The sequence below is a fragment of the Magnolia sinica genome, chromosome 3, assembly GCF_029962835.1.
Source record: "Magnolia sinica isolate HGM2019 chromosome 3, MsV1, whole genome shotgun sequence".
Lineage (NCBI taxonomy): Eukaryota > Viridiplantae > Streptophyta > Magnoliopsida > Magnoliales > Magnoliaceae > Magnolia > Magnolia sinica.
The window spans coordinates 27165314-27181210 of NC_080575.1; the positions used below are offsets into that span (position 1 = coordinate 27165314).

General features: G+C 35.6%; 1 protein-coding gene and 1 long non-coding RNA gene across 13 annotated transcripts; both read right to left on the minus strand.

The window, feature by feature from the left end:
- Positions 1-619: 619 nt before the first annotated feature.
- Positions 620-2177, minus strand: LOC131241484 (uncharacterized). The gene is made up of 3 exons (XR_009169057.1): positions 1945-2177; positions 987-1048; positions 620-877 (listed from the first exon to the last, which is right to left on the minus strand). It is a non-coding gene; the product is annotated as an uncharacterized LOC131241484 (long non-coding RNA).
- Positions 2178-12573: 10396 nt separating this feature from the next.
- LOC131239730 (serine/threonine-protein kinase TOR-like) lies at positions 12574-15654 on the minus strand. Of its 12 annotated transcripts, none has more exons than XR_009168361.1 (9): positions 15362-15654; positions 14565-14631; positions 14355-14438; positions 14091-14218; positions 13645-13797; positions 13389-13510; positions 13150-13260; positions 12943-13071; positions 12574-12867 (listed from the first exon to the last, which is right to left on the minus strand). XR_009168361.1 is itself a non-coding variant. In XM_058237570.1 (9 exons), exons 5-8 carry the CDS (start codon positions 14208-14210, stop codon positions 13191-13193), a joined length of 465 nt encoding a protein of 154 aa, XP_058093553.1. In that variant the 5' UTR covers positions 14211-14218; positions 14355-14438; positions 14565-14631; positions 14792-14855; positions 15362-15654; the 3' UTR covers positions 12574-13071; positions 13150-13190. The 12 variants fall into 12 exon arrangements, 8 of the variants coding, with proteins under 8 accessions (XP_058093553.1, XP_058093554.1, XP_058093552.1 ...); XM_058237570.1 differs by adding an exon at positions 14792-14855 and having other exon boundaries at positions 12574-13071; XR_009168363.1 differs by lacking the exon at positions 13150-13260 and having other exon boundaries at positions 12943-13089.
- Positions 15655-15897: the final 243 nt, after the last annotated feature.

The window sequence follows — 15897 nt, forward strand, 5'->3', positions numbered from 1 at the left end:
ATATGGTCCGTCGCTAAAATATCTGTGAATTAAAAAAATATTGGTATTTTTTATTTTATTTTTTGAAGCTTACACCTAATAGTCATTAAAAAAATAATTCACACGATTTTTTTAATAAGAATCCTATTCACAAATTTGATAGATACACAGATTTCTTAGAACTTCCTTTCAATACAATAGTACCCAAGTACAAGTCAAATCAAATTCTCAACATTTCCTAATTGTGCAGGAATTGAACCAGAAATTTGATTTATGTAGAGGTACAAAAGTGTAAGGATTCTCAAATTACCTAAAGCAAAAAGGATTGGACCTGTTAGACTGTTATTTAACAATGACAACTGAACCAAATTCTTGAGATTTCCTAATTGTACAGGAATTGAACCAGAAAAATTTGATTGTTATAGAGGTAGAGGATTGCCAGTCTGGTTAGGTTACCTAAAGATGGAGCAATAGGCCCAGTTATTTCATTAGAGGAGATGTCGAGCTCTGAAAGGTGAGAAAGGTTAACCATTGAAAGAGGTTGAACTCCAGAGAGATTATTCATGGAGATATTGAGGGAGACGAGTCTAGAAAGAGTGCCAATATAAGCTTGGGATGGTTTTAGTGAGCGTGTTGTCACTGAGATTGAGATGGAAGAGGTTTGGAAATGAGGAGAAGCTCAAGTTATCAAGCTTACCTTGCAAGCCTGTACTCGGTAAGCTTATCTCTATTACGCTTCCAAGGCCGTTGCAGGAGATCCCATACAATTTGCATGGAGAGATTGTGTTGGCACTGGCATTAGCAGCTGGAAGTGACCATGAATGGAGAGCTTGTGGTGAGAAGATGTTGGCTTTCCATTCCAAGAGAGCCTCTGCTTCTCCGAGTGTGGATGCTGCTGCTGTTGTAAAGGCATTGGAAGAAAGAAATTCTAATATTAAAAGAAGAAAAGCAAGAGAGATTTTTGTATGGCCATGGCTGTTGTTGCTTATGGTCTGTTATGAACTTACGATGGATGGGTATTTATAGGAGGTTAATCGTACTCTGGACAAGAACACCTTGTCTTACTCTCCTGAAAATGGAAAAGAAAAGAAAAGAAAAAAAAAAAGAGAGTTAATTGATAGAGGCGCTGAAAAATATGACTGCTCATAGAAATGCATGTGAACACGATCTAAACCTTACACTGAAAAATGGGATGTGATTGGACCTGTCAGATTGTTATTGTACAACTGAAAAATATGAATGCTCTTAGAAAGCGCATTTAGTCGGTGGTAGCCCTGTGGGGCTCACAGGTGATGTATGTAAATCCAAAAATGAAGCTGACTCAAATCTTAGGGAGCTAAAAAAAAATCCCTCCGTATGTATTAGAAATGTTTCAACGCACAGACAAGCCTCAACACTGCAATTATAAACAATATCACATCCGACTAAGAGATGTGCAAGTGTGCCTTTTGCAGATCATAAACTGTAGCCATATTTAAAGAGATAGAGACGGTGAATGTGATTGGGACAATAACAGTTCCAGACCATATTTTTGTTGAGCAGGAGATGAGACAAGGGTCTGCAAAGTACATCTAAATGCACAACATCAACTGTTGTTTAGATCAAAAAGGGGTTTAGGCCTCAAAAGCCCCTTCAGAGTTTGCATCCAACAGGCCATTAAGAAACTGTTCTTGTTGTTTGGACCAATCAAACGAGATCTAACTCTTTAAAACTATGACCTATCTCTTTTTACACTTTTCTGTAATGAGAATTTCAAAACTTTAGATGTTCGAAAACTCAAAAGTCGGGATTCATACAAACATAAACACAACCTGAGATGTTCTAAGAAGGCTTAGGACTTTTTAATGTCTGATTTAAGATAGATTATTACTCACAATTTTTGTACCGATGAAAATAAGTGTAGCTTAGGGTGCAGTTGGTTGCACCAAACATCATGAAATTCAATTTATACCATTGAAAACTAACCTTCTACTTTAATCTTGCCAACTACTTTCTTTGCCACTCCATATATTCACTTATATCCAATCGTATCATGGCTGCCTCTTACAACAATGTCAGCAAAAAAATGAAATTTGCTATACAGTTAATAGAACCGTCGTAATATAGAACTCTCTCTGGCCATTAAAAAAAAGACCGGATTTATTTTTTAAAAAAAATATCCATACCGTTTCTGCCTAGATTTTTGCATTTTCCACCACCTGCATAAACATAATAAAGGCAAGATCCAGAATGAAGCTCTAGCTAAACCATCAAGAACCCAAATTCCTCAGTTTAAAAACGACAAATAGAGTCACGGTAATTATAAAGTAGACTGCAACTCAATCCAATACCTGAAAATATGTAAACCCCTTGATGGGGTCTACTCCAAAGGCTTCTAAAACCTAGCCATCAACAAGCTCGTCTGTCCTCCTACACCATACTAAAAACAGAGAACATAGCAGTACAAATTGCAATTCAAAATTCAGTATGGTGCGTTATATAGAAAGTGGCTAAAAGATAATGATGGTGCACTCGTTGTGTTGTAGTGGATATATCCTCTCGAACAATCATGCATACATTAATTTCCAACTATCAAAAGAGAAGTTGATTTTTCGAACTATCACCAATGACTATTTTCTCCTAACAATCCTAGCCGTACATGTGTCGCTGGCAAACCTGAAAACACAATTTTATTCTCTCAGTACCAAAAAGAAAAGAAAGAAAAAAATTTAAGAAATGTGAATATCCAGCAAAGGATTATAAGCCTGTCAAAATAATAAACTGGTGAGACATCATAAAACTCAAATCTTTGCTAGTGCAATTTTCTACTCTAAGACAAGCATGGTCTTTGACAGACCGACTCGGACCAACTCATTCCGTCGATGTATAAGTCATGACTCGCCCGTTTCAGGGGCTAACAAGTTCCAGTCGGGCCAATTTTCACCACTGACTAGTGGTGTCAAGCTTGACCTTATAGGAACATTTCCCACACACACATAGAGTGACATTACCATGAATCAGAATATTGCAGAGGTACTCTCCAATGCATGTGACACAGTACTTACTTGACTGTCCATTTCCAGAAAGGGTGTTTGTCACCCAAGATATATGGAGTTTCAGTATATAATGACAACCTGGAGAAGCATCTCCACTTGTGCAGTTCACAGCAGCTACCCACTTGCCATCAATCCTCCCTTGGGCTTGGGACTAGCCAACGTATCACTTCCTAGCATTAAAAATATATATATATGTAAAAGAAAAACCAGCGCACAAACCATAGTTCAATTCAGTTGAAAAAGAAGCAGCAAATACCTACAGGAGATGGATATCTCTTGACAGAACTTCTTTTTGGGTGATGGCATGTCCTTCGAGTCGAACTACTTCAAGAAACTAGAAGTATTTTCCATCAACAAAGAAAACGAATCAATGCAAAAATAGACAAATAGAATAAAAATAGGGAAGTCACATTATGAATACAAACTCAGGAGAGTTGCCACATTTCTCCTCAAAGATTCCTAGAAATTTTCTATAACTGAAATTTCAATAAAAAGAAAGATGCACTTTTAATTAAAAAAATAAAATAATCAATAATGCTGTTAATAAGAATGTCTATTGTCAATACCTTGAATTTGTTTTGATGAAGGGGAATGACCTTATGGATGGTTTGGATGGCATATGAACATCACGATAGGTCCTATAAGGTTTCAACAATGAGCATTTCCATTACTACTATTTCCTATAGTGTGGTCCAGCACAGTCTTGGATCTGCCTAATTTTTGGGCTCTTGAGCCTCACATGAGGAGATGTACATACAGCCTTAGCCCGTTGGTAGGCTAAGGCATTTGAAACCATTGGTGGTATTGACTATAAACAATGAAGAGGCATGAAAGGATACAGAGAAACTTATATTGGCTGCTGAGATAATGAAAACATAGTTTGGATCTTAAGTTACTTAAGCTACTTATGCCTCAAGTATCTTATCTTGGTTTCTACTTGTTAAGCTGAAGTGATTAAGTAATCTTAAACCAAACTTACTTATCTAAAATAAGTTATCTACTGTTGTAAGTAGAAAAAGTAACTTATTTGGTGGTATCCAAATGGGCCCTAAATGTTATTAAGATTACTATTGGCACCCGTGCACCTCATTGGCAGATGCAATGCATGTTGGGCTGCCTTTTACAAGCATATGGGGTTAGCCAACCTCTTGTTTGAAGGAAAACATTCTGCTGACATCAATCTGACGATTAAAAAAAGGTAGATTTTGAGAAATTGGGTTGATTACCTTGAAATCTTCATATCCTACCTCTATTGCATCTTCAAGTGCAAAAAGACCAGCTTGCACCTGCAAAAAGGGAGAACCCAAATAGCATGACAAGGATTTCAATACTCTTTTAAGGGTAAAATTACTCTAGTGATGAAGAGAGACGATAAAAAATAGATAGCTCAATGCAGGTTAATAACTAGTACTTCTGCTAACAGGGTTTTTCTAATCCCAAATGTGTGTACAGCCCAAGCTCCTTCATGCCACCACATATGGCAAATTGACATGAGTTCAAGATACAGAGAGATGGATGGGCAGAAAAAAAAAAGTTGCTAAATTTCCCTATTTCAAATGTTATGGTCAACAAGAATAGAGTAGCATGAATGTTGGGATAGGACATTTGCAAGCTGGTACTCAATTGGTGGACAGCTTGGATCTTGCACTTGTGTCTGATTGACACACATGGGTGTATGTAGATGGCATGCCTTATACTTGCGTGTCTGATTAGTAAACCTCTACAAGCAATACCTGCCCTGGACATGGATGATCTTGATTGCAACCTCTGTTCATGTTAGCATTTGCATTAATAATGTGTGGAATTATTTGAATATTTTCCACTCCTACGCAGATGATTCGGACAGATCCTGATCTTGCCAATCTAAGAACATTTGAAGAATTTCTCAAGTCAAGCCACTAACTTTAAGAGATAGAAGCCCACTGTGTTTGCTATCATGCAAGGCCTATGCATGGACAGGAAAACTTACAACATGCTTTAAATATCACATAAGACAAACAAAATATTTATCACTTGAGATTACATTGGTTGCAGAAACTAACCTTCACCCATTTTGCTGTGGATCCTATCTGCAAGCATGAGGAAATAAACACCATGAGGAGAAATCTATAGAATGGAAGCATAATGCTCATAAAACCACCCATCATGGATGAGCAATGAAGGAAGAAAATCAATCACTTCCATCCAATCAGTTAAGATTGCACCCATTGCTATTATCGGAACCTGAAAAACAGTACCATATACAAAAGTTTGGAGGAAAAAAAAAAAGATCTTAAAGTGGAGAAATTTCTGACATGATTTGCTCACAGAAGCACATGTGCCAATGTAGATATATTAGGATCTAGTCCACTCATCAGGTGGGCTACAAGAATACATTGAGTATAGGCTCCAACCTCCTTTGGTTGATGACTGGAGAGACCTGAATTTTGCACCATGGCATGTTCAAGACAACCCCCAGCTGACGAATGTGCAGTGTGCTACACTGGCACATGCTCCACTGCTTATACATAATTCTGTAGAATTTCTCAGTTTCATTGACATGAAAGAGTAGAACACTTGAAGGCAAGCAATTGAAATAGTTCCAATTGAAAGAGAAGTGCTAGGCTATCCTTGGCCATCTATCATGTGGGCCCATAGTATGTTAATCAGACGAGCTGCACATGTATGATGAAAATGGATGGTTGGAAAATTGATGACTACACTTTCTGCAATCGCCATACAATGTGGTGCAAGCTCGTCTCTTGCAGTTCGTCACTGGCACATCAAAGGTAACTTGTTCTGCACTAAATCTCTCAAAAGTTTCTATGAACATGGATAGTTGTGTTGGTGGAAAGTTTTTTTGGCTGAACTATGCTTTCGGAGCCTTTACAAGTTTGTCATAGGATTGGGCACGAATATGGATTAAGAAATGATGTATTTTAATAAGGGAGTTTGATGTATTTTAAGAAGGAAGTTGATATCATCCACACCCACCAATTTTCCATTGTGAGAATTGAAATATTATGCTTTTGTACTATTTCAATTCCCAAATGGAAAAATTGACTGTATGCTAGTGACAAAGATGGGTGTAAATTGTGGTTGCTCCCTTTTTGAAATTATTGCTTGATAGCTTCATCTGTCAAACATACTTAACATGGATTTTATAAGATAGTTCCAGAATATACTTGTACTATACTGCATTTGGTTCCACAAGAAAGAGGCATTCAACTATCGAGCCTATCTTTCTCTCAGTTTTGACGTGTTAAAAACTGAATCAGCAAGCTGAGAACTAGCACAGTAAACTGCAGTTAATTTGAATGGGCAAAATAATAATTCTGTTTTATATACAAGAAGCCAGGTTGCACACCAGGGAAAGGCCTGATCTCTACCCAAGCTTCCAGTTACAAATAAGGACTAGCAAAGACTACGGACAGTGGGACACTGATGACTGATCAACACAACAGAAGCTTAAACACTGAATCTGCTACCGTTCACCGGAGCTCGCTTGCCTTATGAAGTGCTGCACTCGAGCTTTTCTCTCCGGGAAGCCCTACACTTCGATTTCCATATTTTAGCATAATCCAAATAGACATATAAAACATAAATATAAATACATTATACAAATAACAATACATAATACAACTTATATGAGAATCTCCTATTTTGTCAGAGAATGAGCTTTTTTATTTTTGCAAGATCTGCAACTAAAAAGGGGCAGTTTCCTAAAAACCTGCAAAAAACTACCAATGTTCTGTACCCCCTTATAGAGCAGTGAATACTAGTGTACAGATAGTGGACTATTGGTTCAACCCACAATACACTCTTCAATTTCTCCCTCATTCTCTAGTGGTTTACAACCCACAATACCTAGGTCTGGTATGTAAAATAGAGATGCAAACCTGCTTTCTATTTTCTGCATGAAAGCATGGTGTTTTGGAGGGACTGGGATTCACTTTCTGTTGCAAACAAGAACTGGATCTACATCAAGAACTCTTGTTGCATCAGAACTTCACATGCAGCCCAGCTCACTTGCCAACACATCACCAATGTAGGACATCTAAGTCATGCATAAAGTGGCCCCACCAGCACATAAATCTGGCAGGTCCACTAATACGGCAGGCTACAATCATACATTGAATCAGACCATCAAGCAGGTTAGAATTTTGATCTAGATTGTCTTTAAAAAATAAAATAAAATAGAGGGTCACTCCCTTGATGAGCAAGCTCGCTTGGAGTTCACTATGTTGGATTTTTTTATTTTTTATTTTTTTGTTAATGGGAGGTAACGAAACTTTTATTAAAAAACCATCATTAAAGGACTTAGAAGGGAACAACTACAAAGCAAAAGGAGAAGTTAAATTACAAACATCTATGGACTTTAAACAAGAAGCCCAATCCACATCATTCCTTATGTCGGGGTTTGGGGTTTCGTATGGTGATTTCAAAACCTGTGCATATGGGTCTAAGAAAATAGTTTTAGGAGAAGCCTAGCTAATATAAAGTTCTTAATAAAATGCCTTAGACTACAATATTCCAATCAGTGGTTGAACCAATCCTACTACTGGCCCAACCAATGGCATTATCTTCATGTCAATTAAATTAATTAGTACTAAAAAAATGGATGTGAAGTAATGTGAAGTAATGCGCTAAAATCCCCAAATCTCTAAAATCCCCAAATCCCTAAAATCCCCAAAATCCTCAAATCCCTAAAATCCTCAACAATGTGAAGTAATGCGCCCTAAAATCTCCAAATGCCTAAATAAGGATCCACATCGAATCAGGAATCCACAAATTGCTAAATCCCCAAATCCCTAAATCCGTATTGAGATTGAGAGAGAGAGAGAGAGAGAGAGAGAGAGAGAGAGATACCTCACAGAGCTTTAGAGACAGACAGAGGGCGTGCGTGGGTAGGGCGTGTGGCAACAGTAGGGCGAAGGGTGCGAGAGGGTGCGAGAAAGACAGAGCAGAAGGACGAGAGGGTGCGAGAAAGACTGAGAGCAGAGGGACGGGAGAGTAGATTGTGTGAGAAAGAAAGAGAGAGCGGAGGGTGCGAGAGAGGGAATGGCGTGAATTAGGGCATCTCTTTGGACGCCCTAACACACTCTGACGTCACCAAGCTCTGTGGGCCCCACTATGATGCATTTGTTATATCCACACCGTCTATCCGACCTGAGATATCATTTTACGTCATGAGCCAAAGAATGAGATAGATAAAAATCTGTAGTGGACCCCACCACAGAAAACAACAGGGAGAGTGATTCCCACCGTTGAAACTATCGTAAGGCCCATCGTAATGTTTATTTGAAATCCAACTAGTTCAAAAGTATATATATATATATATAACATGAAATAAGGGAATACACAAATATCAGCTTGATCTAAAACTTTTGTGGCCTTTAGAAGTTTTTAATGGTGGGCGTCACAGTCCCACTGTTTTCTGTGTTGGGGTCCACTGGAGCTTTGGATTTAACTCATTCTTTGGATATTGCCCTAAAATGATCTCTCCAAATGGATGGAAGGTGTGGATACAAAACATGCATCATGGTAGGGCCCAAAAATGAGAGGTATATAAATCTCAGGTGGACCACACCACATGAAAACAATAGTGATTAGATATCCATCATTAAAATCCTCCTAAGGTCCACTGTACTGTTTATTTGACATCCAGTCCGTTTATTAGGTCATACAGGCTTAGACGAAGGGGGAAAACAAAAATCATCTTAATCCCAAACTTTTATGGCCCCCAAAATGTTTTTAATGGTTGACGCTCATTCAACATTGTTTCCTGTAATGTGGTCCATTTCAAATTGGGATATATCTCATTTTTGGTCTCATGCCATAAGATGATCTTTAAAAATAGATGGACGGCATGGATTAAACACATACATCATGGTAGGGCCCACGGAGCACCAACCATCAGCCATTAGATGGTGTTAGAGGGAGTAGCCAATCCGTTCCCCTTATTTGTGGTGTGATTCATTTAATCTTTGGATATGATTCATTTTTTGGATAATTCTCTAAAATGGTATCAAAAAATGAATGAACGGTGTGAGTTGATCCCAAATTTTCGATAAATCCAAAACTCAAGTGAACCATGCCACACGAAACAATATGGAATAATGATTTCCACCATTGATACCTTCCTTGGGTCCATAGTAATGTTTATTTGCCATCCAACCTGTTCATAATATCAAAAAGATATGAATGAAGAGAAAACACAAACATTAGCTTGATCCAAAACTTCAATGGCCTCCAAGAATTTTTCAATGGTAGAGGTTGAATCACACTATTTCCTATGGTATGGTCCACACGAGCTTTGGATATGCTTCCTTTTTGTTAGTTAGACTTCAAATTATCTGTTAACATGGATGAACGGAGTGGATAAAATAAATAAATAACGGTGGACCCCACAGAGTTTACTCTAGTAAGGATAATGAGTAACCTAAATGTAGTGGAGAAGGGTTTACTTAAAACATTTCATAATCATATATTGGGCATGCCTAAATGTGATTTACATATCCAACCCACTCATTATGTGTGTCTCACTTGGATGAGGGGTCAAACCAAGTTTTAACCGCATCTAAAACTCATGTGGGCCCCAACAAGTGCTTTTATATTTTTTAGGATGTCTTCGCATGGTTTTAGATGGTATGGCCCACCTGAGTTTCGTATACGGATGATTTTTGAGATATCTCATAACCTAAAGGGGATACATCAAATGCACGGTGTTGATGTTCGACACACATCATGATGGGACCCACAAAACTTACTAACATCAATTTTTAGGTTCTCGCGAGGTCAATAAGTTGGGTCACAATTTTAACCAGAATATTTGACCGATTTTATATATCTGGTCCATTCACTCTATTTTATTGATCAATACCCTCAATTTGACTAGTTAATCGCTCCGATCAAGCTAGCTACATATGAGAAAGATATTGGGCACACAAGATTGATCAACAATTTGAATGAAATTTGATTTAAACATCTGAAGTTATTTACTCTTTAATCTGGACTAATTCGATTGTCCAAAAACGGTTAAATCTTTAATTAGTGGATGTGCCTAAAAATTTGTTAAAAAATATTTTTTTTCACAGATAAATTTCAATTTCCATTTAAAAATAACATTTTTTTTTCAAAATGTATATTTTTTCTCTTAATTTTTATTTGAAAACTTTTAACAAAATATCATTTTTATTATAAAATATTTCAAAAAATTAAAATACAAATTCTGAATTTTTATTTTCAAAATCTTTAAAATTTTCACAAATTTTAATTTTTTCCCAAAAAATCCAAAATGCCGATTTTTTTTTCTCAAGATAGTCAAGTTCGACTAAAAAGATTAAATTTGATATATATATATATATATATATATATATATATATATATATATATATATATATATATATATATATATATATATATATATATATATTCAAAATCTCAATGTTTTTTATAAATAAAATTTTCTTTTAATTTCAAATTTTGAACATTTTCAATTATTTTTCAAAATCACAAATTTTTTCAACTTCTTTATTTTTCGTTTCAAAATGTTTGTTTTTTTAATAAAGTATTGATTTTTTAATATTGTTTTAGTTTAAAATTTTCAATTCTTTCTTTCTTCAAAAAAAAATTTAAAGCATTTTTTAAGAACTTGTCAATTTTTAGCGAACTTTTCAATTTTATTTTATTTTTCAAAATACAAACTCTCATTTTCTTTTTCAAAATATTTTCATTTTTCAACATTGTGAAAATTTTCACATTTTTTAAAAAATATTTTTAATTTTCTTTTTTAGGATAATATTTTTTTTCTCAAAATCAATTTTTTTTCGAATTTATCAACTTTATTCAATATTTTTTTTTTCCACAAAATAGATTTTTATTAAATCACGATTTTTATTTTTTTCAAAATCTCATTTTTTTCTCAAACATTGTTAAATTTTTTAAACTTCTAAATATTCTTTTACATGTGATATTACAAATCATTTAAATATTAGTTTTAAATTTTAAAAAAATAGTAATTTCCACTCATTTGATATAAAAGCAAAATAATTATATTTTATTTTTTGCATTCAATCAATTGTTAAAAAATAATCTTATATACAAATATGCACAATTAAACCACTGAAATTTTATTAAAAAAAAATTTATTAGACTACAAAAAAAAACATAATTTTCCACTATATTCTTAAAAAAATGAAAAAAAAATAAATGTTACAAGGCAAAAGTCCTTTTATGACGGACCATGATCCATCTCAAAAGCAACTGAAAACTGTCGCCTACTGGTATTTTGGGCGGGAATTTGCAGCTAATTATATTCCGTCACAAAATCAAAATTTGCGACGGATTTAGTCCGTCGCTATTTTACGACAGACCATAATCTGTCGTAAATCAGATTTTAGCGACGGATTTTGGTCCATCGCGAAATTCCGCGACGTATTATGGATTTTTGAGAAAGACGGGATTGGTGACGGACCCTTTCCGTTAGCGACGGATTAAATCCATCGTTAAACCAAGCAATTTTTGTGACAGACAAAGTTCGTCGCAAAAATTCGTCGCAAATCCACAATTTTGGCATAGTGGTCCACGATATCTCACTCTTACACATCCAAATATCTCCTTCAATGTCAATTATATATGCTAATTTATAGAGAACATCCATGGGGTCCAAATTTTAGCAACGGGTCTTTGGATGTTTGTGCTTATTTTAACACTGACTAGTCAGGTTGTCAGGCAAGCTGATGATCCACGATAGGATTCTATACATTTCTTGGTGACTCTTGCATCTCTTGGAGCGTAAAGAAGCAGCCCATTATTGCTCGGTCCATTGCTAAGGTGGACTACCACTCTATAGCCTCTACTGTCTGTGAAATCACATAGTTATCCTTCATCCTTCGTAATCTAGGTGTTCACTTCTCTGTGCAACTGACCTTATTTTGTGATAATCTTAGTGATCTTTATATGGTTGTTAACCCGATATTTCATACTTGCACAAAGCATATGGAAGTTGACTATCATTATGTTTATGAGAAAGTTGTTCTTGGATCACTCATTACTCAATTTGTGTCATCGAAAGATCATCTAGCACTACAAGAAAAGGGGGTTTTAGCCTCGGTTCAAAACTGTGGCTAAAAAGGTTAAAAATTGAGGCTAAAGCCTTTAGCCTCAGTTTTGCCTCAGTTATCCAAACCGAGGTTGAAACCCCCGTGGCTAAAGGCTTTAGCCTTGGTTTTAGCAACCGAGGCTAAAATGACATTTATAGCCTCAGTTCTTCAAGTGAGGCTAAAAACCTTTTTAGCTTCAATTTTCTTGAAACGAGGCTAAATCAAAATTTTAGCCTCCATTGTTTTCAACTGAGACTAAATCCAAATTTTAGCCTCAATTGCCTCAAACCGAAGCTAAATCTATTTTTAACCTCGGTTCTCAACAACCGAGGCTAAAGTCTTTAGTCACGGGAATTTCAGCCTTGGTTCTTAACAACCGAGGCTAAATCCAAGCCTCGGTTACAAATTGAGGCAAAAAATGTTTAATTTTTAAAAATATTTATTTAAACTACTAATCCATTCATTCAATCCACTCATGAAACAATCAATCATGAAAGCCATAATACCAACAAAATAGTTAACAACAATCTACTAAAAGTTTTCAAAACAAACACAATCAAACTGTTACACAACAATAGGTTCCACAAATATTTATATTCTTATCTCTTCTATAATCTCTTTTTCTTTTTCTTTGACTTTTCCTGTATCTGTTTTGAATCATCCGGTCTTTTATTAACATTTCTTTCATCTGGAAGCTCTTGTAAAAGGGTTTCTATAGCAGCATCAAATTTCTCTTGGGCATTTTTACCTACTAGATCCTCCAAACGTTCCTGCCAAAGGAAGATAACCACCAACAATATTTAAACTCAACCTCAATGAAGCGATTAAACTAAATCAATACAGACCTACAAGAACTTCTTCACTAGGAATAACATATTTCCCTGATAATCAATGGCAGAGATGGCCTCAAGCTCACGTTCCAACTGCTGCATGGCAACAAGCTTCTGCATAATCATTGCATCATAACTACCCATCTGCAGGACAGCAACCTACTAATGAGACATCACTAAAATGCCATTTCTGTATTAAATATTCAATTAGAAAAAACTAACCTCCATATATGAAGGCTACTTTTGATTTTCGATTACGTCTACTACAACATTAGGCTGCGAATTAGGCAACCCAAGAGTTTAGCACTTTCTTCTCTGCATTTGCTATCTGCACTGCTTAAATAGTAAGAGAAAAGTTGTGATCTTAATATTTCAAAGATAATGATGTGAAACAAATAAAGGGGCATCCATTTCCCCATAAATCAATAATATTATTGGAAAGTAGATATCTTTCAAATTACCTTTGCTCAAGATGCATCAACAATTGTATGAGATGGCAACGAAGTGCAAGCAGAACATATGCTGGATTCTTTTCAGACAATCTACCAGCAACTGATATAGCAAACTCTCGAACATCAAAATCCTATGACGTGGAAAAGAAGAAAAAAAAGAAAAAGATAGTGAACATGCCCCTATGTTCATAAACATTTTTCAAATAAAGATAACAGTTCAAATGCTCATAGAAGAGCCATTGGTAGGTTATGCCAAAAATTATACCTCATCATTAAGAGCAACAAAGATAGCACTCAAACTATTAGCCTGTGCCAAAAATTCATCGAAACCTCCATTTCCATACAGAGATAGAAAGACTGACTGACGAACACTAACATCAGCATCTGCAATGGCAGCAATTAGAAGTTTCTCCACAATCTACAGAAAGCTCAGAGTTAATGATCAAGATGTACAAGCAAGACCATTTTGCAAATACATATTTGATTCACAAAAGAACCTAAATAGAAGCATAAAAATTTACTTCACATAATCTGGCAAAGCTTTCATGACTTTAAAAAAAAAAGAAAAAAAAAAGAAAAAGAGATAAAAATATCACTCTGAAAAGCTCCGAAGGCTGAGACATTACAGTGAAATTACAACCACACATTGCCTAAAGAAAATTTGAAACCTTGAAGTAGTAACAACTGGACAATGTTTCAGGTAAAACAAACCTCAAGCTTTGGTGCCTCCACAAGTTCTTGGAGGCAAGGGTTGATGGGTAGCAGCTGACATTGTGCATACCGCACCATCAATTGATCCAAAATAACCAAAGCAACCATGGCTTCCACCATCGGCACAGCTGCAACACCAGCAAGCAATTGTTAACATGAATCTTCTTCCATGATGTTTAATTAGGTTAAATGTAGACCAAGAAAGCAAATGACAGATTGAATGACAGGTGGGAGTTTCCCTGTGAAAGAAGTTTCTGAACGGACCTCGAGGGACCACACAAGGATCATGGCATCCTCATGCAATGAGTTCAGTCTCATGTCGGTCTCTGGTCACTGTATGTTGTTTCCTCTGCAAGTGTCGCATAACAAGTCTGATAAGAAAAATTAAAAAAAAATTTAGTTGTCAGACTGACATAGTGTTCCCTTTTCAATCCATGTTGAATATACAAGTGTTCTATCAGGGAGTCCAACTTATTGCAATTGTAGAAGTAGGCTTGAAAGCTATCCTCATGGTTATCATTTCACAATTTGATATTCCACCCTACAAGAATTAGAAAAAAAATAAAAAAAATCATGGAAACCCAAGAAACACTTTACAGTTTGAATCTTATTGGATTGCTGAGAAAGGAAAGTAAAAAAGAAAGGAAAAGGGAACGTGGAGACCCAGGAAACACTTTTCTTCTCTTGTAATGTTTATCTACCCATCAATGTTTCTTCTCTTGTAAGTTACTCTAGTCTTCTTAAAGATGAAAGAGCCCAGAGGACCTGTTTGACAAACACCTAACAATGAGTTCACTTCATTTTTGTTAATTGTAATCATGTACTAGAGACGATATTCTTGATAAGCAACAATCAAGATCTCTATTAAGAGCTGTAATTAACCAAAATGAGATGAACTCATTTTTAGACGTCTACCAAACAGGCTTGGAAGCAACTGCGACCAGATGGAAGTAGAACATATAGAAATTGTTAAAAAAATGAATTTAAGCAAACAGATTCACAATTTTCTTGCGAAGTTAGATACAGAGATGGCAAAGTCCTGTTTCGAGTGGAAGGCACACCTATTGCAAGGTGTGGGTCTACCAGACAGTTATATAAAAGAAATCTAATTGATCAGGACATGGGAAATATTGACACTAAAATTGCATGAAAAGAGGACACATTGGTGGAATCAAGTGTGAGACTTCAAATCTGAATACATCGGATGGTAAGTTAAAAAATGTAGCGCTTCAATTAATAAGAGAAAATTAAGTAAGAAAGAAATGCCCTACCTGATTGATGGCACAAACAATGGGAACATTCATATGGAACAGCACTGAGTAGATTGTCTCTTTCAGTTGTCTTCTAGATGCCTTAGCAGATTCAGTATCTGAAGAAAAGGAAAATTAATAATTAAAAAAAAAAAGGTATCAGTTTAACTGAAAATGCACTAATGTTTTTACCAGGCCATCTAATGTAAACATTCAAGGACACACCAGCAATGTCATCATCATCTAGGTAGCATAGTACTTTATAGTACCATATTAGGTTGAGTGACACTACATATGCAATAGGTACCAAATTTTAGTTTTATATAATCAGTCAATGAAAATCATTACTTTTAGTAGAAAGCAACTAAAACATGGATGTGGAAAATGATGCATCAAAGAAAATGATTCAAGATTGAAACATCATTGGATTCATTTGCTAGGACAGGTTATGCGGATGTCTTTCTTTCTTTCTTTCTTTCTTTCAAAATTTATCTGTTAGATTTAGTGCATGTCAGACAACAAAAATCAAAATACAACTTCTGATATTGGAAGGTTGA